Source organism: Myxine glutinosa, chromosome 8 (assembly GCF_964187855.1).
Source record: "Myxine glutinosa chromosome 8, kmMyxGlut1.1, whole genome shotgun sequence".
Lineage (NCBI taxonomy): Eukaryota > Metazoa > Chordata > Myxini > Myxiniformes > Myxinidae > Myxine > Myxine glutinosa.
Window position 1 is genome coordinate 144,397,904 of NC_136268.1, and position 23,068 is coordinate 144,420,971.

The window sequence follows — 23,068 nt, forward strand, 5'->3', positions numbered from 1 at the left end:
CTCTGCAGCTCAAACCCTAGACAGAAGTTATCCCAATGGCAAAGACCATATGTTGCATTCAAAACAATAAACAGAGTGTAAAAGTAATTATCAGGGAGCTATTTTGACGAACATTTATGAATCAAATAAAAGTTAATTCTTCTCGATTCAACAGCAAGCAGCCTCTCTGACAAATTTAATAACTTGAATTACCAAAGTCATGAATTGTGACCTTACTTCAATTCAAAACATCAATAAAGTGACTTGATCTGCTTGTGGCTGGAAAGTTATATTCCCACAAAAAAAAAAAAAAATCAATAAACCCGACATGGGCCTCCGGAGTTAAAAATGGATGCTTGGAAGCATCAATCTATCAAAGGCCATTTGATCCCGACACAATGCACCGATTCCGGATGGTGTTGCTTGGTGCTTAACCACACGGTAGGTATATGGCACACACCTCCACCTGCTCGGAATCTCTATTCAGACAAGGTTTCATTGAAAAGAGTGAGAGGTGAGCACACTGACAATGGACCAGAGAGAAATACACAGACAGTACAATGGACCTCGTACCAATCCAACTTCAATTTAAACGTATCTACTGTTTCTACTGCCACTACCTTGCCAGGGAGACCATTCCAAGTATTAACTACTCTTGGACTGAAGGACCCTTACCTTAATGCTGTCCTAACTCTCCCTCTTCTTTACTCTCAGACATGGCACCTGGTCCTATCAATGTATATTCGGCTGAATAAGGTGATTGCCAGGTGATTCCACAGATGGAGTACACAGAACGAGACAAAAGAGTGAAGATTGGCAGTGACAATAGGTTGGGGAAAGGAGGCATAAGGGTTGCCAGTTGTGGAAGGCATTGTGTTCAACATTCAGGTTTGGAGTTTTGAAGCAAGTGGTGCGGCTCCGCTATTTGTTAATGCACAATAGAATCATGCCCCAGGTACTACTGAACAATGTTATACAACATCATCTGCTTAGTGAAGCAATTGCCGAAACGTTTTATTGAGGTAAACATCAGCAGTTAATTTAATGCCAGACTGCTGACCAGGTAGTCCGGTGTATTGTAGCCACAAGTCAAGACAACGACGGCGCTCATCCTCAGGCTGTGATGCCAGGTACGTGATGAAAGCAGCTGCAAGTTGTGCCTGCCGTGGCAGTAATTCTATCTCAAGCTCCATCTCTGATATCTGTGTCACAGCATCGAACACGTCAGCCAAGATTAAAAAACAAATGTGCTGTATTACCGATTACTGTGAAAGCGATATTAATATTGCAATATGGCACTGGAATAAAATGTCAGTTATGAAATAAACCACCTTTAGAGGCCATTTTTCCCCGCAAAGCGGGGGTTGGCCTTTTTCGGGGACCGTGGTTGTTGTTGTTTTTCGGTCCCCTTTTTGAAGCAATGTTTTACGGCCGGATGCCCTTCCTGACGCCAGCCCTTTTTGTCGCCTTTTTACGACAAGCAGGGAATTACCAGTGAACTGGTACTCAATTAGCCGACCTCGGAAGGATGACAGGCTGAGTCAACCCCCCCGGCGTTAATTCAGCGATGACCGGGATTCGAACCCAGGATCCTCAGATCCTAAGCCGGCACCCTAGCCGCTAGCCCAACACCAGGCTTGTCAGTTATGAAATGAGAAATAAAAAATATTAATGTTGCGTCAAAAGAAAATTGCGGCCTCATATGTTGATTTATGTACCTGCCCTTATGTACCTGCCCTTATGTACCTGTCATTATGTATCTGTGCGTTATTTTTTTTTGTCATTAATGTTAGCTCTTACACGAGCCTCGATGTTGTATCCCCCAAAAAAAAAAAAAAAGATATGATGATGAAAAGTAAGTTAGTAAAGAAAAATTGGAAAACATCAAAACATCAAAATGAGAAATTAAGGATTATGGGTTTTCATCCATGCCTGCGTGCTCCATCGCTGGAACTCTCCATCGAGCTGCCCCACAAGGCTTCCAGCGGCGGAGATGGTCTCCTGTGCACGACGTAAATCCAACTCTAGAGATGCGGCCTCGGTGGTACGCGTTTGAAATCTGCACGGGGGTAGTTGCGAAGTGTCACAGAGCTTGTGATTATTTTTTAATGTTGTCACATCCCATTGTCTTAAGTCTAAAGGTCTTGAATCTAATGTGAGGTCTAAAATGTAACTTCCAGTTTTCAAGTCGAGCATAACTTTTCACGTCCCAACTCTGAGTCAAACGTTTATTCTGATAGTTGAATGAAACAGAAACAAACACTGTATTTCTCAAGCTTTGTAAGGACAGTGATAAAAGGCCCATTAATTATTAGCAAAGGGAGCTGAAATCAGCAAAGTACATTCAAACCTTTGGCCAAACTAATCATGAGGAGAGATCAATATTGAAGAGGGTTTGTCTGTAAATACAATTAATAATATATAATATAAAACTGCTTTTAAGAGCAATCCGTGTTAAATTTCCAATCAAAAGTTCTCATGTAATGAAAGGAATGGTGTCAAATTTTTGATGCAATTACCTCCTCTTCTTCCCATATGTTCCATATACAACCCCTTTCTCTCTTGTTCTTACATATATCTCATTACAACCTCTATCCTCTTTAATCACACTCTTCCCCATGAACCTCCCAACTTGTATTTCCCTCCGATTATAGTCTTCCTCTTCGTTTTCTTAAAAAAACAAATTGCACAATTTCACTCTCCCTCACACCCTGACCTTTCGTATAAAATCAGGAAATGGCCTTTATTGGTACTCACATACCTCCCATCCTCCATTCCTTCCACATCAGGAAATGGCCTTTACTGGTACTCACCTACCATCCACTCCTCCTCCTTCCACATTAGGAAATGGCCTTTACTGGTACTCACATACCTTCCATCCTCCATTCCTTCCACATCAGGAAATGGCCTTTACTGGTACTCACATACCTACCATCCACTCCTCCTCCTTCCACATTAGGAAATGGCCTTTACTGGTACTCACATACCTTCCATCCTCCATTCCTTCCACATCAGGAAATGGCCTTTACTGGTACTCACATACCTACCATCCACTCCTCCTCCTTCCACATTAGGAAATGGCCTTTATTGGTACTCACATACCTTCCATCCACTCCTCCTCCTTCCACATTAGGAAATGGCCTTTACTGGTACTCACATACCTTCCATCCTCCATTCCTTCCACATCAGGAAATGGCCTTTACTGGTACTCACATACCTTCCATCCTCCATTCCTTCCACATTAGGAAATGGCCTTTACTGGTACTCACATACCTTCCATCCTCCATTCCTTCCACATCAGGAAATGGCCTTTATTGGTACTCACATACCTACCATCCACTCCTCCTCCTTCCACATTAGGAAATGGCCTTTATTGGTACTCACATACCTACCATCCACTCCTCCTTCCACATTAGGAAATTGCCTTTATTGGTACTCACATACCTACCATCCACTCCTCCTCCTTCCACATTAGGAAATGGCCTTTACTGGTACTCACATACCTTCCATCCTCCATTCCTTCCACATTAGGAAATGGCCTTTACTGGTACTCACATACCTTCCATCCTCCATTCCTTCCACATTAGGAAATGGCCTTTACTGGTACTCACATACCTTCCATCCTCCATTCCTTCCACATCAGGAAATGGCCTTTATTGGTACTCACATACCTTCCATCCTCCATTCCTTCCACATTAGGAAATGGCCTTTACTGGTACTCACATACCTTCCATCCTCCATTCCTTCCACATTAGGAAATGGCCTTTACTGGTACTCACATACCTTCCATCCTCCATTCCTTCCACATCAGGAAATGGCCTTTATTGGTACTCACATACCTTCCATCCACTCCTCCTCCTTCCACATTAGGAAATGGCCTTTATTGGTACTCACATACCTACCATCCACTCCTCATCCTTCCACATTAGGAAATGGCCTTTACTGGTACTCACATACCTTCCATCCTCCATTGCTTCCACATCAGGAAATGGCCTTTACTGGTACTCACATACCTTCCATCCTCCATTCCTTCCACATCAGGAAATGGCCTTCAATGGTACAAACCTTTCATTCCCCATCTCAACACCTCCTCCAAAAGGATACCTAGTACCGCTATTTCCCAGATATATCAGCCAGCATCACAACCATTTTCTAACTATTTATACATTTCAAGTCGTATGAGCAACAATTACAGATTAATATACTTTTCATATAATGATACAAAATGAAGTAGAATATGTAAATATACGAATTAGACTGTTGGCCAAATAGGGTCACCGTGCACCTCACCCTCTCCCCCCAACCCTCCTCCTGCAACTACACAAGATTGTAGTCTTCTGAAGCCTTGATATGTCCCAAGCATAAAATGAAATGTTAACATTAAAAACATAGGGATGCATTAAAAGTGTGATTACAATAATTAGCATGATATCTGCTTCATTTTGGCTTCAAATGGAAGGTATTAGGCAACAACTCATTACTATTGAATAGATGTTATGTTTTCTCTGAAATGTCAACCTGGAAAATAAAAAATATATACCGCGGAGCGAAAGGAGGACTATGGTTTTCCCCTCCGTCCGTGTGTCCGTTCGTGATTGCGTACGTGCGTGCGTAAGCGAACGACCGAATTCTAATTTGGTGTGTGGGTGCAACACACGTCAAAATCCAAGATGGCCGCCGCCATGTATGTCTGACGCCATGTATGTCTGAACCTTGTGAGCGGAATATCTTGAAAAATAAGCGAAGTACCAACTTCTAATCTGGTGTGTGCGTGTATCTAGGCATAAGGAAGAACGCTATTGAAAATTGGGTCGCCACGTCAAAATCCAAGATGGCCGCCGCTATGTATGTCTGAACCTTGTGAGTAGAATATCTTGAAAAATAAGCGAAGTACAAACTTCTAATCTGGTGTGTGGGTCTATCTAGGCATAAGGAATAACGCTATTGAAAATTGGGTCGCCACGTTAAAATCCAAGATAGCCGCCACCATATATATGTCTGAACCTTGTGAGCGAAATATCTTGAAAAATAAACGAACTACTAACTTCTAAACTGGTGTGTGGGTCTATCTACACATAAGGAAGAACGCTATTGAAAATTGGGTCGCCACGTCAAAATCCAAGATGGCCGCCTTGCGTCTTCCACTTTGTCAACTCACATCACTTCACCGACGGGGGACCTTGGCGTAACGCTTGTTTTATTTTATTACACCACGGGACACCAGTAGAGATCTTTTTGGATTTGGATTCTACTTTTTGTGTCAACTTTTGTTGCTGCCTTGAACGTCATTGTCTGTTCTGTATTCTTGCTCTTCCACGAGCCTTGAGGATGTATAAAAAAATCCACTCTTCTTTTTTGTACCTTTCTTTATTAATATTAATTGTTTATATGATTAAAGTAGTGTCACAATTGTGTAAGATCTCCGTCCATGTTGGTCCCAGCGGAGTGTTTCTAGGTCCGCTACCGATGTGATATTTACTTAGTCCAAAAAGGGTATAACTCTGAAAAATTGAGGAAACGCCCTGAAACTCATACTTCTTCTGTAACTTATCATAATAAGGCCATGTACCAAGTTTCAGTTCAATATGTTAAAGGGTATGAGACAAAGTCTAAACTAAAACGCCATTCTTCGACGTTGACTGATATGCCTCTGCCCATATTATTACATCATTATACATACTTTGTACCAAGTTTGATCTCAATCCCTTCAGCTGTTCTCATATTATCACGGTAACTAAGTATTACCGATTTCAATGGTAATTGAAACTTTTGACTCGTTCTCGACATGGGCCTCACTAACAAAATTGAATCGTCAAAAGATAACAGCGGGATTTAATCCGAACAAAAGGAAAGCCTGTCATCCTTCCGAGGTCGGCAAATTGAGTACCAGCTTGCTGGGATGAATGATCCCGGTGTGCACCCCGATTTAGAATAGGTACACCGTATCCCTGCGCATCATAAGAGGCAACTAAGGGTTGGCGTCAGGAAGGGCATCCGGCCATAAAAACATTGCCTCAAACAGGGAACCATGATTGTCATGGGGCCCGCAAGGATAACCCCCGCTTTAGCGGGGAAAATGGCCTTAAAACGATCATTCATTCATTCAACTACGTGATTGGAATTTAACATGACCTCCGACTTTTGACCCCGAAACCTACTCAGTTCGTCTTTGCAACATAATTTATAATGATACCAAGTTTGACAAAAATCCCATGACTGATTCACAAGTTAGCTTGGTAACAGAATTTTTACCTAACGGGATGTCTGCCCTTTGACCTTTTGACCTCAAAATCTAATCACTTCATCTTTACGTCATTACACATACCTGCACCAAGTTTGACTTCGATCCCTTAAGCTGTTCTCAAGGTATACACCTATTACAGACTTTGACCTTTGACTTCTTAACCCAAAAATCAAATCAGTTCATCATTGCATCATTCTACATAAGTGTACCTACTTTGGTCAAAATCCCATTCCTGATTCACAAGTTATCGCGGTAACAGGATTTTTACCTTACATGACCTTTAACCCCATGATCCCAAAATCTTATTAGTTAATCTTTACCTTATTATACGTACATACACCATGTTTGACTTGGATCCCGTCAAACATTCTCAAGTTATCGCGATTACGAAAACCTATGACGGTTGGACAACCCAAAAACATAATGCCACTCGCGACTTCGTCGGCGGAGGCATGAAAACCACAGGTGGGACGGATGGCCAGATAGAGGGATGGACGGACAGACAGACAGAGCCCTCTCCAGTGAAACCGGAAGGGGAATAATAATATATGTATCCTTACAATACTCAAATACATGAAGGGAGCTTTAGGCCCATCAAGCCTGTGCAATGGTTGACAACATATGGTTGATTTTTCCATGCTCTATCCTTTTAAATACTGAGTGTCAAGCAAGGAACAGCACATGACATTTTTAGTCTTTGGTATGATTCAATCAGGTTTGAACCACCGACCTCCCAGACTCGGAGTGGATGCTCGAACGATTACGCCACTGACAAAGGTGTTTAAGGGTGTAGTACTGGTGAACAGGTGATTTTTTTTTTTTTTTTTTTTTTTTAGCTGAACAGTTTCCTTATAGTCTTACAAACAAGAATCATGCTATTAGAGGTCATAGAAGTACCCCTAATTATTGTTATCTTTACACGCAATTTACAAGAAATATAATATTTTGCATGAAATTTGTTATAACTTGGGAAATGCGTCATTCTTTTGGGCTGAAATTTGGACAGGATATTCAGAATATCACTTCCTTTAAAATGATGAAGGCTTTTGTTTATAGGAGTAGCCATTGTGGATTTATTGAATGACAACCAAGTTTTATCTGGTAATTGGCATAATTAGCTAATTAGTGAACATTTGACATAATTTCACAAAATCCTCTCATCAGGTAGTAGAGTAACATGTATAATACATGTACCAAGTTTTGTGTGAAAATAATGATAGGTGACATAGAAGATAGAAGTAGAAATGTGTTCTTTGTTTTTCCTTGTTTTTTATTGACGGTCTAATTTATGCAAATTATATGCATGTAATATGACAAAGAAGCGTTGAAACTGGTCTGAGTTAAAGCCAAGATTATATCTTTCAAGAAAAACTGAAAATTAGATATTAACTTGACTTTGTTTTTGTGTAAAGGCCTCTCAAAGGTACCTATGTAGTTTTCTCAATTTTTCACTAGTACTACACCCTTAATCAACAAAGTAAAAAATATAAAGCAATGATGGAATTCGCTATTCTCAAAAGCAAAACAAGTTTTGTGTCTCACCTGTGCGCAGCTTTATGCCTTGCTGGAATTACGAGGCTTTCAGCTTTTGACGCTCCACTGACACCTCGCGTCCATTTCGCAATGTTATTGAATCCCCTTGACATTTATACACCCTTGCGGCTTTCAGTGACAGTTTGAACATTCGTCACGAATACCCCCTAGAGATCATGCCACCTAAACCCCTTAGACACATACCTTTGGGATTCCTGAGTATGCATGTCAGGTTTTGTGGATAACAGCCAAAAATTGGAAGAGGTTAACTCAAAAACAGACAAATAGACCATTCGTGCTCTGGAATAAAGGTTCTTAGGGAAGAAATTCCTCAACAACAAACATGAAATTACTGACAACATGATAGCTCTCTATAAAAGCATGATGGTGACAGGTCAACGTCATTGCTGATGACTTCACATCTCGAAAGATAGCAATGTGTGTATCTCCCCTTAAACCGTTCACAGCATGCTTTAAAATGAAGCTGCTTTTCACTCCATTTTGTCATTGATGTGTATCTCATTGAGAGAAAAACACCACCAATTGAGGTTAATCTTGAGAAAATCTCACCATATTGGCTGGAACTCCATCATCTGTCTAAAAAAAAAAACGAAGATCATAGCCCATGTAAAATGTGTTCAACCATATTTGCTTTAAACAGATTTAACTCACCATTCTCTTCTCTTCTCTTCCTAGGCCTCACCTTTCTTTAAGCTCTGCCACTTTCTGATCCACAGAGTTCAGTTCTCCCTCCAGGCCTGTCTTTTTCCCTTCCGTTTGCTGCAAGTTACTGTCACACACAACATAAACATCAGAGAAACTGCCCTTGGTATTGTTACAATCAATCGACAAGATGAGTGACATGTATTCATTGAATAACCCCTCTTTGTTTACCTTCCAACATCCATGGTTTTTGCGCAACTCACTCTCTTACTCATGGAATTTTCTCCCTTTATATTATTTGAGGGGAAAACTCACTGCCATTTCATGTCGTCTTCCAGAATCACCCATGATGTTTTGTACCTGAGTTAACAATGACAAAATCCTGTTTCCCGCTGCGTATGATGGGCTAACAACCTCTGACTATTCGGGCTAAAGCACATGCATCATGATTTTGTGACTCGCAAGTTGATTTCACCATGGATTTCACCATATATACCTACTGTGTTGGTTTCTCCATTTCTACACTGATATGTCCTCCTGCCGTTATCCTATATTGCAAATAGACAGGTCAGATTGTAAGTGATATCAGATACACACTTTGCATAAAATACACATGCACAGGGAACATAATTTCAGAATGAAAAAGCCCCTGATAATTACTATACAATATCTCAATATTATTTAGATAATTATTATAGCTGAGTATTATTTAGCTTTACACACACATATATACACACACACACACACACACACACACACACACACACACACACACACACACACACACACACACACACACACACACACACACACACACACACACCGAGACGAGAAGGAGGTAGTGGCCTGATGGAGCTCAACCAAGTGCACAGAATGACAACTGTACGAATGGCTGAATACGTCAAAAGTGCAACATACTACCAAATCCAATTTGTAAGCAAACATGAAGGCAACAAACCAGAGAAGGTATCCATAACCCACATAGCAATTTTTTTCCCAAAGACAGGTGCGAATGGAAGATGTCACACAAAAAAAAACCAACAACAATGACTACAACCCCAACAATTGCAAAAAAGAAGAAACAAAAATATATATCAATAGATAAACAAGTTAAACTTTCGGGAACTGAGTGGCGTGCTGATGAGGAGGAGAGTGTCGCTGAAGCTGAAGGGAAAGGTGTATGCTGCATGTGTGAGAAGTGTTATGATTTATGGGAGCGAGACATGGGTAATGAACGTAGAGCAGCAACGAAGGCTGGAAAGGGTGGAAATGCGAATGGTTCGATGGATGTGTGGAGTATCGTTGAGAGAGAGGAAGACAAATGATGAATTGCGAAAGATGATGGGAATATTGCCTGTGATTGATGCTGTGAAGAGGAACAGGTTGAGATGGTTTGGTCATGTATTGAGGAAAGATGAAAGTGACTGGTTGAGAAGAGTGATGGAAGTTAATGTAGAAGGAAGTAGAGGACGGGGAAGACCGAGAAAGACTTGGCTAAAGATGGTGGAAGAAGAAATGCGGGCAAGGGGGTTAACAAGGAGAGATGCAGAAAATAGGGCAAAATGGAGAAGATTGTCATGGGGACCGCAAGGCTAACCCCCGCTCTAGCAGGGAACATGGCCTTAAAATGCATGTTGTTGTTGTTGTAGATAAACACTAACAAAGAGCAGGAAGGTATATATATTAAAAAAAAAGAAGAGTTGGACAGATTGGGGGCAGACAAAGAAGGCTCTTTGGAATAGCTAAGAAGAAAGAGGTCAGCTCAACTGGAACGGAGAACGAATAATCATACAGTAAATGCCCAAGACCAAGGACACTACACCATTGGCTTTAATAAAATGATGGGGTTGAGTCAATCAGACAAGTTTAGGTTCTGCAAGGTAGAAACAGAAAGTACTGGAACGGCACCCGGTAGAGCGCACACCTCCGCCAGGCTGAACAGTTTACGTTTTGTATTCACTGATAGGCCGGATCTGGATTCGGACCTGAACCAGAATCTAATTGCCTTGTTCTTGTCACCTAACCAACACGTCCACCAAGTTTAGTCATAACTCGTCCATAACTTTTAAAAATATCATGTTATATATAGCTTTTCGCCTGATCTCTCATTGGTGAAGAGTCACTTAAAAGATTATATTAGCCTGATCCAGATCCGGATCTTCACCAAAATTGAATAGATTCGTCCTTGTCACACATCCAACCTCTCCACCAAATTTTGTCCAAATCAGTCCAAAACTTTTTGAGCTATCGTGCTATGTATCGGTTTTAGCCCGATCCACTCAATGGTGAAGAATCACTTGAGATTTAAATAATTTTCACATCCGAATCCAGATTCAGATCTTCACCAAAATCGAATCTATTAGTCCTTGTCACATACACAACCTCTCCACCAAGGTTCATCCAAACCCATCCATAACCTTTTGATATATTGTGCTATGTGTCGGTTTTAGACCCTCTCTCAATGGTGAAGAATCACTTAAAAGTTAAACAACTCTCATATCCGAATCCATATTCAGATCTTCACAAAAATTGAATCGATTAGTCCTTGTCACACACACAACCTCTTCATCAAATTTCGTCCAAATCCGTCGATAGATTTTTGAGATATCCTGCTGGATATCGTTTTAGGCCCTATCTCCCAATGGTGAAGAATAACTTAAAAAATTATACTAGCCGGATCCGAATCCGGATCTTCACCAAAATCTAATCATTTCGTCCATGTCACATACCCTACACTCCCCCTCTTTGCCAAATTTCGACCGAATCCGTCCACAACGTTTTGAGATATCTTGTTCACAGACAGACAGACAGACAAACAAACAGATAGACAGGGGTGAAAACCTAACCTGCACTACATCCACCTTTGGTGGTGGAGGTAACGAGCCACCTCCTATCAGGATGTAAAACACTCATGTCAGAGCAGCTGTGCACCCAAAGGCAAAACAAAGTATGTCGAGTAATCCACTGGACCATCTGCAAAAGTCTCAACATCCCAGTTCCATAAAACTCAAGGAAACATGAACCAAAAGCAATCACTGAAAACAAGGAAATAATGCTCACGTATGACCTAATGATACCATCAAGTGTGAACTTGGAAAAGAAAGCATTGCGACCGGATATAGTACTGAGGTACCAAAAAACGAAGGCATTAATAATTGAGGTGTCAATCTCCAGCGATTTTGGCCTAAGAAACACAGAAATCAAGAAAATGACCAAATATCAAGACTTCAAAAATGAAGTGACAAGATCCTGGAAGCTGGAGAGCACCAAAATTGTACCAGTAATTATTGGAGCAATGGGAATGATAAAAATAATCTTAGAGATCTTAAAAGCAATACCTGGGAATATTATGAATGACGATCATAAAAAGAGCCCTCCAAACAAAACTTTGAGTAGAAGAAAACTTTACAAACTGGTCCATGAATTATGATCCCTTACTGAAACGTTGGCTGGCGTTGGCTTAGCGGTCAGGGTGCCGGCTTGGGATCCTAGGATCCTGGGTTTGAATCCCGGTCGATCGCTGAATTAACGCCAGGGGGGTTGACTCAGCCTGTCATCCTTCCGAGGTCGGCAAATTGAGTACCAGCTTGCTGGGATGAATGATCACGGTGTGTACCCCGGTTTAGAATAGGTACACCGTATCCCTGCGCATCGAAGAGCGTGACCAAGGGTTGGCGTCAGGAAGGGCATCCGGCCATAAAAACATTGCCTCAAACAGGGAACCATGATTGTCATGGGGCCCGCAAGGCTAACCCCCACTCTAGCGGGGAAAAATGGCCTTAAAACGATCATTCATATTCATTCATGACTAACTTCCCTGCAAATGTCTGCTGCTCTTCTTCTGCTCCAATCGGTTCTTCTGATCATGTGCTTGTTAAAGTGGACATCTCTCTGGCCATTCTCAGAGAGCCTCCTCAGCGTCGCCGAGTCTGGCATTTCACTCAGGCCGACTGGCACGGTCTGCAAGCAGCCATCAATCAACTGGACTGGTATCCCATCTCTAATGCCTCTGACATCAATTCTTCCTGGGAATTCTTCCAAAGCAAACTGCTCTCTCTCATGCACAGATTTATCCCATCTCGTCTTCAGTTGTCTTACCCTTCCTCCCGTCCATGGTACACTGAATCTTGTGGTGAGGCAGTTGCCCTGAAACAACTTGCCTTTGCATCTTGGAAGGCAAATCCAACTGAAGGCAATCTCAGTTCCTTCCACCAAGCTCGAAACAAGTGTGTTTCTACCCTCAGGAGTGCCAGGAAGCACTATCTCTCCACACTCAAGATTGAACTCTCAAACCTGTCTCCTTCCTCCAAATCCTGGTGGCGTCTGGTCAAATCCGTTTCTGGTGTTTGTTCCCCCTCCATCCCCTCCCTTACCTCAAATGGCTACACAGTTGACACCGCACGTGACAAAGCCGAATGCCTCAACTCTGTGTTTGCCTCAAAATCTTGTGTCCCAAACCCATCTCTCTCTGTTCCCACCTTTCCCAGTCGAACCCAACTGCTCCTGGACTCTGTGTCTTTCTCTCCTGACAAGGTGGAGAAGTTTTTATCAAACCTCGACTCTGATTCTGCAACTGGACCAGATGGCATCAGCCCCCGGGTCCTAAAATCCTGCTCTGCCGCTCTATCTCACCCTCTCTCTGTTCTTTTCACCCTCTCTTTTGCTCAAGGTCAGCTGCCAGCATCTTGGAAATCAGCAAACATTACCGCTTTACACAAAAAGGTGCAAAAACAGATCCTTGCAACTACAGACCAATCAGCCTGCTCCCAATTATCAGCAAAGTCATGGAATCCATCATTGCTTCAGATATCAAATCCTTCCTCTTCTCCAATGGCTTGATCTCTGATCATCAATTTGGATTCAGACCAGGTCATTCTACTCTGGACATGTTGCTTCTGCTGTCTCAACAATGGATGGAGGTCCTCAATGCCAAACAGGAAATCAGAGCTGTCTCACTTGACATATCACGTGCCTTCGATACGGTCTGGCACCCAGCTCTGCTCACCAAACTCACCTCCTATGGTATTCAGGGAAATCTCCACTCATGGCTTGCGGATTTCCTCTCTGGTCGTAGGCAACGTGTGGCCCTGAATGGATTTCTCTCATCTTCCCTTCCTGTTCTGGCTGGAGTTCCCCAAGGTAGTGTTCTGGGCCCTGTGCTATTTCTGGTCTTCATCAATGATCTCTCCGACTCTCTGGAAAATCCTCTCTATCTCTTTGCTGATGACTCCACTATCTGCCGCTCCATTCCTCATCCCTCAGATCGGCAGTCTGCAGCCTCCTCACTCTCTGCAGACCTGGACAAAATCACAGACTGGTCAAATAAGTGGAACATGTCTTTCAATCCTGACAAATCTCACACTCTTACAATGTCTCTCCGAAAGGACCGACTGGACAACCCTCCCATCTACTTTCTCAACAATCCTCTCCAAGAAGTTCTGTCACTCAAGCTTTTGGGTCTCACTATCTGCCATGATCTTTCTTGGGAAAACCACATTTCCAAGCGGGCCTCCAAAGCCAGTCGCCGACTGGGCATCCTCCATCGTGCGAAATCCTTCCTTGGCACACCTGAGCTCCTCACCACATACAAGGCTTTCATCCGCAGCTCAATGGAATACTGTTCCCCCCTCTGGGCTGGTGCTCCTGCCTCACACCTTGCTCGGCTTCACGCTGTTGAGGCCAAAGCTTTCAGAATCATTGGAATCTCCTGCGATGTAGTCAACTCCGAGGGCCTTTCACTCACTCACCGCAGGCAGGTTGGTGGTCTTTCTGTCTTCTACCGACTCCTCTCCGGCCTTGCTCCCCCAGCTCTCTCTGTGCTCTGTCCCCCAAATATTCCTTCAGGTCGCACAAGATCTGCCTGCAACCCTCTTATGGTTAAACTGCCAAAGTCTAGGCTCTCTGCTCACCTTCACTCTTTCATTCCCCTTTTCTCCCGCCTCTGGAACAAACTCCCCCACTCCCTTCAATCCCACTCCTCCCTCCAGGTCTTTAAAACAGCTGTTCACCACCATCTCTTATCTTCCCCCATCGAAAACCTTGATCTTTTCTACCCCCGGTAATTCACCCCAGAGTCCTTGCAGTGTTCATATGTTTTATTCCTCTCCCACCTTCCCCCCAAGTCCTCCCGATGTCCCTGCTCTCAAATGTTGTGTTTGTGTCCTTCCCCCTCTCTCCCCATCTTGTCTGCCGCTCCCCTTGTTTTTTGTGTTTTGTGTGTCAGTTTGTCTTTTTGTGTGATTAATGTTAGCTCTTTCACGAGCCTCGATCTTGTATACCAAAAAAAAAAAAAAAAAAAAAAAAAAATTCATTCATTCATTCACTCACTGAAACGGAGGTGTATACTTCGAGACATGGGAGGACTGCGTTCTACCTTCTGAAACCCACTTATGGAGAAAAGAACCAACAACACACACAAACCTTTACATCTACCTTCAACCTTTTAAAAATTATTCATCCAATTTGTGCCTATTTTGCAATACCCTGCAATGCATCACAGCCAATATGATAACCCTCCATTTTGTTCAGTCGCATGCTTGCATTTTGCAAGTATATATATATATATATTAAAAAAAGGTTCATGAGTGTGATTTACATATTTGATAAGAAATACAAAGACATGAATATGGATTTAAGGGTGAAGGCAATAAAAGTTATATAATTGACAAAATGAGTGAAATTTGAATCTGTAGTTAGATGAGCACACAGAAAGTGCTCAAACTGCTGTACAATGCAGGAAACCAATTTTGAGGGATTAGCATTCATAGTATTGGATGAGTAAAAGGAATCGAATCTTCTCATATAAATATTAACATGTGAACTGCAGGCTTGCATCTGATTCACAGTGAGCACAGGGCCTATGTCATGATTAGACCTGAAGGTAAACAAATCTCACTGTAGCAGCCGGGCCTGTTCCTGCTCCAGGGGCTGGATCCGTTCCAGGACATGCGAGTACTGGACGATAGCCTGCACCCAGGCCGCAAGAGGGGCTGCAGCAGTGCTAGCTCGGCGGGCATTCTACGCATGAGAAAACAAAGAAAGAAATGCAGTGTAAGGGAAAAACTCATGTCAGCCACACGTCAGACACATGGTTACAAAAAAAATAAATATATATATATATATATATATATATACGAGTATATATATATATACGATATATCGTATATATATATATACGATATATGGTATATATATATATATACGATATATCGTATATATATATATACGATATATCGTATATATATATATCGTATATATATATATATATATATATATATATATATGTATATATCGTATATATATATATATATATATATATATATATATATTTATATATATATATATATATATATATATATCGTATATATATATCGTATATATATATATATATATATCGTATATATATATCGTATATATATATATATATATATATATATATATATATCGTATATATATATATATATATATCGTATATATATATATATATATATATATATATATATATATATATATATATATATATATATATATATATCGTATATATATATATATATATATATATATATATATATATATATATATATATATATATATATATATATATATATATATATATATATATATATATATATATATATCGTGTATATATATATATATATATATATATATATATATATATATATATATATATATATATATATATATATATATCGTATATATATTGTTACAGACACGACTTTGATGTTAAGGTGGGCCGAGCGGAATGGCCGTCGTGTCCGCACAAATTACCCGATTGTACTCGAACGTTGACGAAGCCGCGCCACGCTGGCTCAATAAGGAAAAAGAAGACACACGGCTGAATTATAATGACAGACACCAGGGATACGGTTCTCAAGACCTCCGGAGGAGATTATATTCGTGCGGAAGGTCAGATTACAGGGACGAGAGGTATATCACAGAAAGACAGGCACTTAGACACACTCTTATATTAACCCCGGACAGACGACAGACAAACGGGACAACGGCTGACTCACACGGGGGTTGATGGCAGGAAAGCGGGTATTGATGGCTCCAGGTCCTCCTGGGCTCGGGGCAGGATCAACACGGTTCGGTCCAGAGATGCGGGGAGGTCTCGTCGCAGCGCTCAGAGGTGACGTTCTTTCTCAGGCGGGGCTTTCTCAGGCCTCTCCAAACTCAGGCGCATCTGTTTCAGCGCTCGCAGGTCCGTCTTTTTCCAGCTCGGGGCGCATCTCACGTCACATCCGGCGCGTGGCCGCGTATATCCGGCGGGGAGTGACACGCCCTCGGCTCGTTAGCTCCGCCTCGTGGAATCGGCACGTTGCTTCTCATTGGGTGCGTGCGGGGGGTTTACCAGGCTCCGCCCTTGACGAGGAGCTGACAAGGAGCCCCTTCGTGGTAACCCCGTGGAGCGCATGGTCTGGAGCGCATCGTCTGGAGCGCATTGTCGATGGCGGCGAACCGAGCCGGTGGGAGGACGCACACTCCCCCCCGCGCAGCGCCGTGCCCCTCTGTTGTTGTAGACGGGGAAGAAGATGGGAGGAGGTATGGGAAAGGTCCTAAACTCACTACTGGTGCCATATAATCACATTCTGGTGCAACGAAGAGTCATAATTAATGGAGACGAGGCCTTAACTGACATAGACTAAGAATAACTAGGAAGATGTCCGAAAGTTGTCTACGTGTGGTGCGGTGGACCTGGGCACGACATTTAATGGGGGAATAAGGGGAAGGTCGGCTCTACTGATTGTTATTTACATGCAATGGGACTAGGGAATGGGGGATTGGGGAAAGTTGGGGAGTATTGGAGAAAATAGGGGAATATTTACAAGCGGATATGGAGGCCAAATTCCATATTCGCAACATTGCACCCTTCTCTACCCTCGGGGCGTCCCGACCCGATAAATTTTTACCTACTTTAGTGTGGCACGCAATGTAGTTCCCTCTACTATTAACTCTACCCTGAGTGCGACAGTTTTACAGATATTCACAAATGAGTAAATATGTCCCCCTGCGACGTTGCACCCTTCTCCTCACAGAAACACACCCACAGGATAACCGAATCCGGAAAGAATTCTCAAACTAAACATACAGCCGGTAGGGAGCATTATTTACAAGATTACGCTGATATCTACACTACGATCCAGGACCTGTTTTTGGAGGAACACATGCAGATGTTATGCATAGAGAGAGCGCGCTTGCCAGCATCGATACACCAACCCACGAGTGCTCTGTGGCCGACGGCCTTTAATAACGTGCAGAGCACCCTTTCCCAGCATCAAAAGCACCACCCCACCACCAATCGGTGCAGTCACCATTGTTCATTGGAATAAAAATAAATTCGACAACCCCTAACCCTGCAGGTGTCTCTTGCTCTTCTTGTGGTGCACTTGGTGTTAACTAAAAGTGGTTCACCTGTATGGCATAGGTGCCACGTTGACCCATAGGTCCATCCCCGGGTGGTGCTTGGCCGCAAACGAACTGCGGTCCATTGTGGGTGGCCACAAACATTGCGGTCCATATGGTGTATCGATCCCGGCAGCAAACAGCGAAAGTGCAGGCCCACAACTGCGCAGCCAGCACCTCTCTCTCCTCTCTCTCTACCCCAAAGCCAGATCCTCGGAGGTGGGAGACAAAAGAAGCAGACAAGTGAGTAAGGTGGTAAGGGCGCAAAAGTGCACGCAATGTAAGGTGATGCACACTGGGGGCACATGGGAACCAGGTGAGACAGGTACGTTCCTATCGTACGCCCCCCCCCCCCCCCCACCAGGTAACCTACATGGCCCCTCCCTTACCCCTTACTGTATCCACAAAACACAACACTACCCATAAACATCTACTTTACAAATCAACAAACATCCCTACTGTCTTCCCCGTTCCTCCCATATACCAAATTCGTCTTCTCTCCCTCCTAACCAATCAAATTTGCCATTTTCAACTCTCATCAAAATTTGCCATCTCCAACTCAACATCATAATTTGCCATTACCAATTCATCATCAGTCCCTCCTAGGGAGGGAGAGATGGAATCACCCCAATGTCTCATCCACGTCGTGATGCGTCTCACAAATCCACACAGCGATTCATCTCCTGCAACAAAACAAAGAAAACACAGGTGTGGAGTCATCATCATCACCACAGGTAAGTGGCTGCGTATGGTGCGACAGGTTCTTCAATCCTAACTATTTCCTAAATGACTTTAACAACTTTACACTACCCGGGGTCTTTCTCCGGCCAAACCATTGGCCCTCTTACACTATGGGTTCTAAAAACCAATTCCCATTGGCCAAACTGTGGTGCTTTCCAATTTGGGGTCTCACTCCCCCGATTCATCTCTCGGTGCCCTCGCACAATTTCTGGGATGCGACGTGTACCTCTCCCAGTGGGTCTACCCACCTGCACACCTCCACCACTGCAGTTGCCTCCGAGCTTACCTGCTCCTTACCCTAACCTAACTACCAGGGGAAGGCCCTCTGGCACTCTCCCCACTCGGTGCCCTCTCTGGCACTGGGCTACCCGGGTCCATCCTCCGGATCCTCGGGCCCCATCCACAACTCTACCGGCTCCCAGAGCCCACCTGCGGCCTCACCTGGCCGACATCCTCACAGTGGTGGAGTGCCCAACCAACTACACACACTAACAGGCTACACGCCCAGCCATTTCCACAACACTAATGCACCCATTCACAACACCATTCTGCAACCGCACCACAAATGCCAATATCCAACCACAATTTACCTGCACCCTCTACCTAACACTTACACTACCCGCCCCGGGTACTCGTGAAAGGGGTCCACTCTTCCCCCATCCACACCTTCGCACCATGCACACCACTCCGTACCACTCACTCCAACTCTCTCCACACACCTGTACTTGCACACCTGTGCTCTCACACCTGGTGCCACCTGCACCCTTCTCTCCCCAAGCGCATTCGCGCTGATCCACAACACTCACTACTCATACACTGCTCCACACACCTGTCCAGTTGCACACCTGTGCAATCACACCTGTTCCATCCTCACACACACACGGCATCATCTCATCTAACTACTCCCTTCTGAAACTTGCGCTTCCCAGTCGTCCCTTTAAACTATTGCGCTCCCTCGTCATTATCATCCATACTAATCTACCTGCGTCCCCACTACAGGTATCAGTCACTAACTAACCTTAACGTTACCTAAGGTCATCTTCTCTAGATCCCTACACACAATATCCTAACCCACCCGGGCTAGTTTTCACTGCCATACACCCCATAAGCTATTGCTCCTTTGCCCCCAACATGGGAAGGGTGGCAGGGATGCCATCCCCCACATCGGGGGTCTCTCACTACCAATTTTGCACATCAAATTTCAACAAATTAAAAATTTGCCAATCATCTGCCAATCACTGTACCATTACCAATCATCACTCTGCCAATCCTTTGCCAATCATCAAATTTTGTTTTTCTCTAATTTTGGGGCCAAAACACTAACCTCATCACCCAGTCTACTCACTAATACCTCTCGGTGCGCCAATCCCTGTCCAAAGCCCGGCTTCGTAAAGCCAAGCAATGGATGCTGGTTGTTTTGTGCCAGCGGCTGGATGCGTCCGGCATTCGGGGCAGGGACGGGGGCTTACCCGGGCCGAGATCCCACGCACCACCTCGGCGTGGAGCCATCCAATGTCCCGATCTCGACCTGCCGGCACGTCTCAATAGAAAGTGGTCGCCATGACGACCCTTCCTATCGAGCTGCCCGCTCTGCCTAGTGGAGCCCGGACGCGGCCGTTCCACGCGAGGCCCAGCGTGGATCGCGCACGGCGGTTCTTTCGAAACCGCCGTGGTTCGGATCCCCGCTGGTTCTCGCGGCACGCGAAGCCCGGCACGCACCGAGGGCCTGATTCGGCTATAAGTCGTTCTAAACTCTACCCCGTCTAACGTCGATGCTTCACCTGGACGCTTACACCCCGCAGCCCGTTCCTTGCTCACACATCCAGCCGTTCCCATGCTACCTTTCCTTACACACCCAGGTACACCCATTCCACTCACAGCTTTGGTCACACACCTGACCACCGAACACTTTGGCACACATTCGTTGCTCGCACACCTCACCAATACACCGCTTCGCACCCCCTCCTCGGTCACCTCCTCTGTGACAATCACAGGTGTGCTCTCATTCGCACACCCAACCACGTGCCTCACCACCAACTCCAGCGTGCATTCCCACTCACGCTCTACCATTCCAGGTGTGCATCCTTCCATCCCAGGTGTACATCCTCGCTCACCTGTCACACCCAACTCACTCTCCTTGTCACTCTCACTACTCTCACCTCCATTCTTGACAGCGCACTCACCCTTACTCTTGACAGCGCACTCTTTCCCCATGCACCTGTCCGTCACACACCTTTCTCGCGCACACTCCTGCGCACACTCTCCCGTCACACCCTCTGTAACACTCACCCCACCACGCTTCCATGTGCTCCCTCGCACACGCGCTACGACCGACTCACTCTCGCCAGCACCCTCACTCCTTGGCACACACTTTTTCCTCACACACCCCAGAGTCGGACTTTCTCGCACACCTCCTCTTTCGCACACCAGACCTGTCGCACACTTCACCAACGGCCTCTCACGAACACCCGGGTCCATCTCGACCCCCAAGCTTCTTAAATCCCCTGGCGCATCATACGCACGACCATATTGGTCACCACTTACACCGGGTCCTCTTTCTCTTCGCTTCTCCTCCATCACCTGCGAATCCCTCATCCGGTTAATGAGCACATCACGATCCAAACACAGACTTTGGACCAATTCTTTCATCTCCTCTTTTATCTCTTTGTTATCCCCTCTCCGTCGCTTCTTAATTTCGCTCACCCCCTCTTCCACTTCTTTCTGTGTCGCTTTCAACCCTCCTAATACCGCAGTGTTCCTTTGAACCTGCTCCACTAACTCCGTCTGTCCCACCGTCAGCTGCTCCACCTCCTGCGTCAGGTCCTCTATGCCCCCTTGTAACTTTACAGTCCCCTTTCTCACCTCCTTCTCCATGTGCTCCTCACAGTGCCTCACCTCCTCGCGCACTCCTCCGACCTCCTCACTCACACCTCTTCTAATCTCCTCTCCCTCTACCCCATTTTTCACTCCCTCTATCTGATTCTCCTGGGCAGCCATTCTATTTTCTACCCCCATTAACCCATTTTTCACCTCCTTTATCCCGTTGTCTAACCCCTCTCCGGTACCCCTCGCTTCGTCCCTCATTACCCCCATCTGGTTTCCCATTACCCCCAATCGCTCACTCCGAGCCCTCGCTTCGTCCCTCATTACCCCCATTTGGCCCTCTAATCGCCCACTATCAACCCTCATTTGCTCACTCTGAGCATCCATCCGGTTCCCCAATTGGTTACTCTGCAGTTTGAGGGACGCCTGCATTTGCGCCATAAATTGCTCCATGAGGACCTGCATCTGGGCCATCCCTCCCACTTGTGCAGCGGGTGCGGCCGCCGTAGCTATGTGCGAGGCGCCATTTCGCGCGTCTGCTACCCCCGCTGTTTCGCTCTCCTCACGTGTCTCAATTTGGTCCTGGACCGACCCTGCTTCACTCTCCCCTACCGGACCCCAGCCGTCTTGATCCGCCATAGCGCGACTTGCAAAATTCGAGTTTCGTAAAACAAATCCAAATTTTTTTTTTTTTCCGTTATAATTTCGGCGAGCGCAGTAACCGCGGGACCGCGCTCCGAATCGATTCGGTCGAGCGCCGTACGCGCTCCGGCTCGATTTTCCCTCCCAAAATTTGGGCCTAACTAATTTAGTCCCGGGTCCGAATCTCACTCCTCGACACCAATTGTTACTCTAATAGTACAATTGGTGTTCCAAAATTTGGGCTAAATAAATTTAGTCCCAGGTTCGAATCCAACTCCTGACAACCAATTGTTACAGACACGACTTTGATGTTAAGGTGGGCCGAGCGGAATGGCCGTCGTGTCCGCACAAATTACCCGATTGTACTCGAACGTTGACGAAGCCGCGCCACGCTGGCTCAATAAGGAAAAAGAAGACACACGGCTGAATTATAATGACAGACACCAGGGATACGGTTCTCAAGACCTCCGGAGGAGATTATATTCGTGCGGAAGGTCAGATTACAGGGACGAGAGGTATATCACAGAAAGACAGGCACTTAGACACACTCTTATATTAACCCCGGACAGACGACAGACAAACGGGACAACGGCTGACTCACACGGGGGTTGATGGCAGGAAAGCGGGTATCGATGGCTCCAGGTCCTCCTGGGCTCGGGGCAGGATCAACACGGTTCGGTCCAGAGATGCGGGGAGGTCTCGTCGCAGCGCTCAGAGGTGACGTTCTTTCTCAGGCGGGGCTTTCTCAGGCCTCTCCAAACTCAGGCGCATCTGTTTCAGCGCTCGCAGGTCCGTCTTTTTCCAGCTCGGGGCGCATCTCACGTCACATCCGGCGCGTGGCCGCGTATATCCGGCGGGGAGTGACACGCCCTCGGCTCGTTAGCTCCGCCTCGTGGAATCGGCACGTTGCTTCTCATTGGGTGCGTGCGGGGGGTTTACCAGGCTCCGCCCTTGACGAGGAGCTGACAAGGAGCCCCTTCGTGGTAACCCCGTGGAGCGCATGGTCTGGAGCGCATCGTC

General features: G+C 44.9%; 1 protein-coding gene across 1 annotated transcript in view; it reads right to left on the minus strand.

The window, feature by feature from the left end:
* Window positions 1–1,884: 1,884 nt before the first annotated feature.
* Window positions 1,885–23,068, minus strand: part of DYNC2H1 (dynein cytoplasmic 2 heavy chain 1) — a 235,102-nt gene continuing 213,918 nt past the window's right edge. The window contains exons 49-51 of the mRNA XM_078784009.1: window positions 15,315–15,436; window positions 8,460–8,546; window positions 1,885–2,038 (exon numbers count right to left, since the gene is read on the minus strand). Coding sequence (XP_078640135.1) covers window positions 1,885–2,038; window positions 8,460–8,546; window positions 15,315–15,436 — 363 coding nt within the window. The remainder of the gene's footprint in view (window positions 2,039–8,459; window positions 8,547–15,314; window positions 15,437–23,068) is intronic.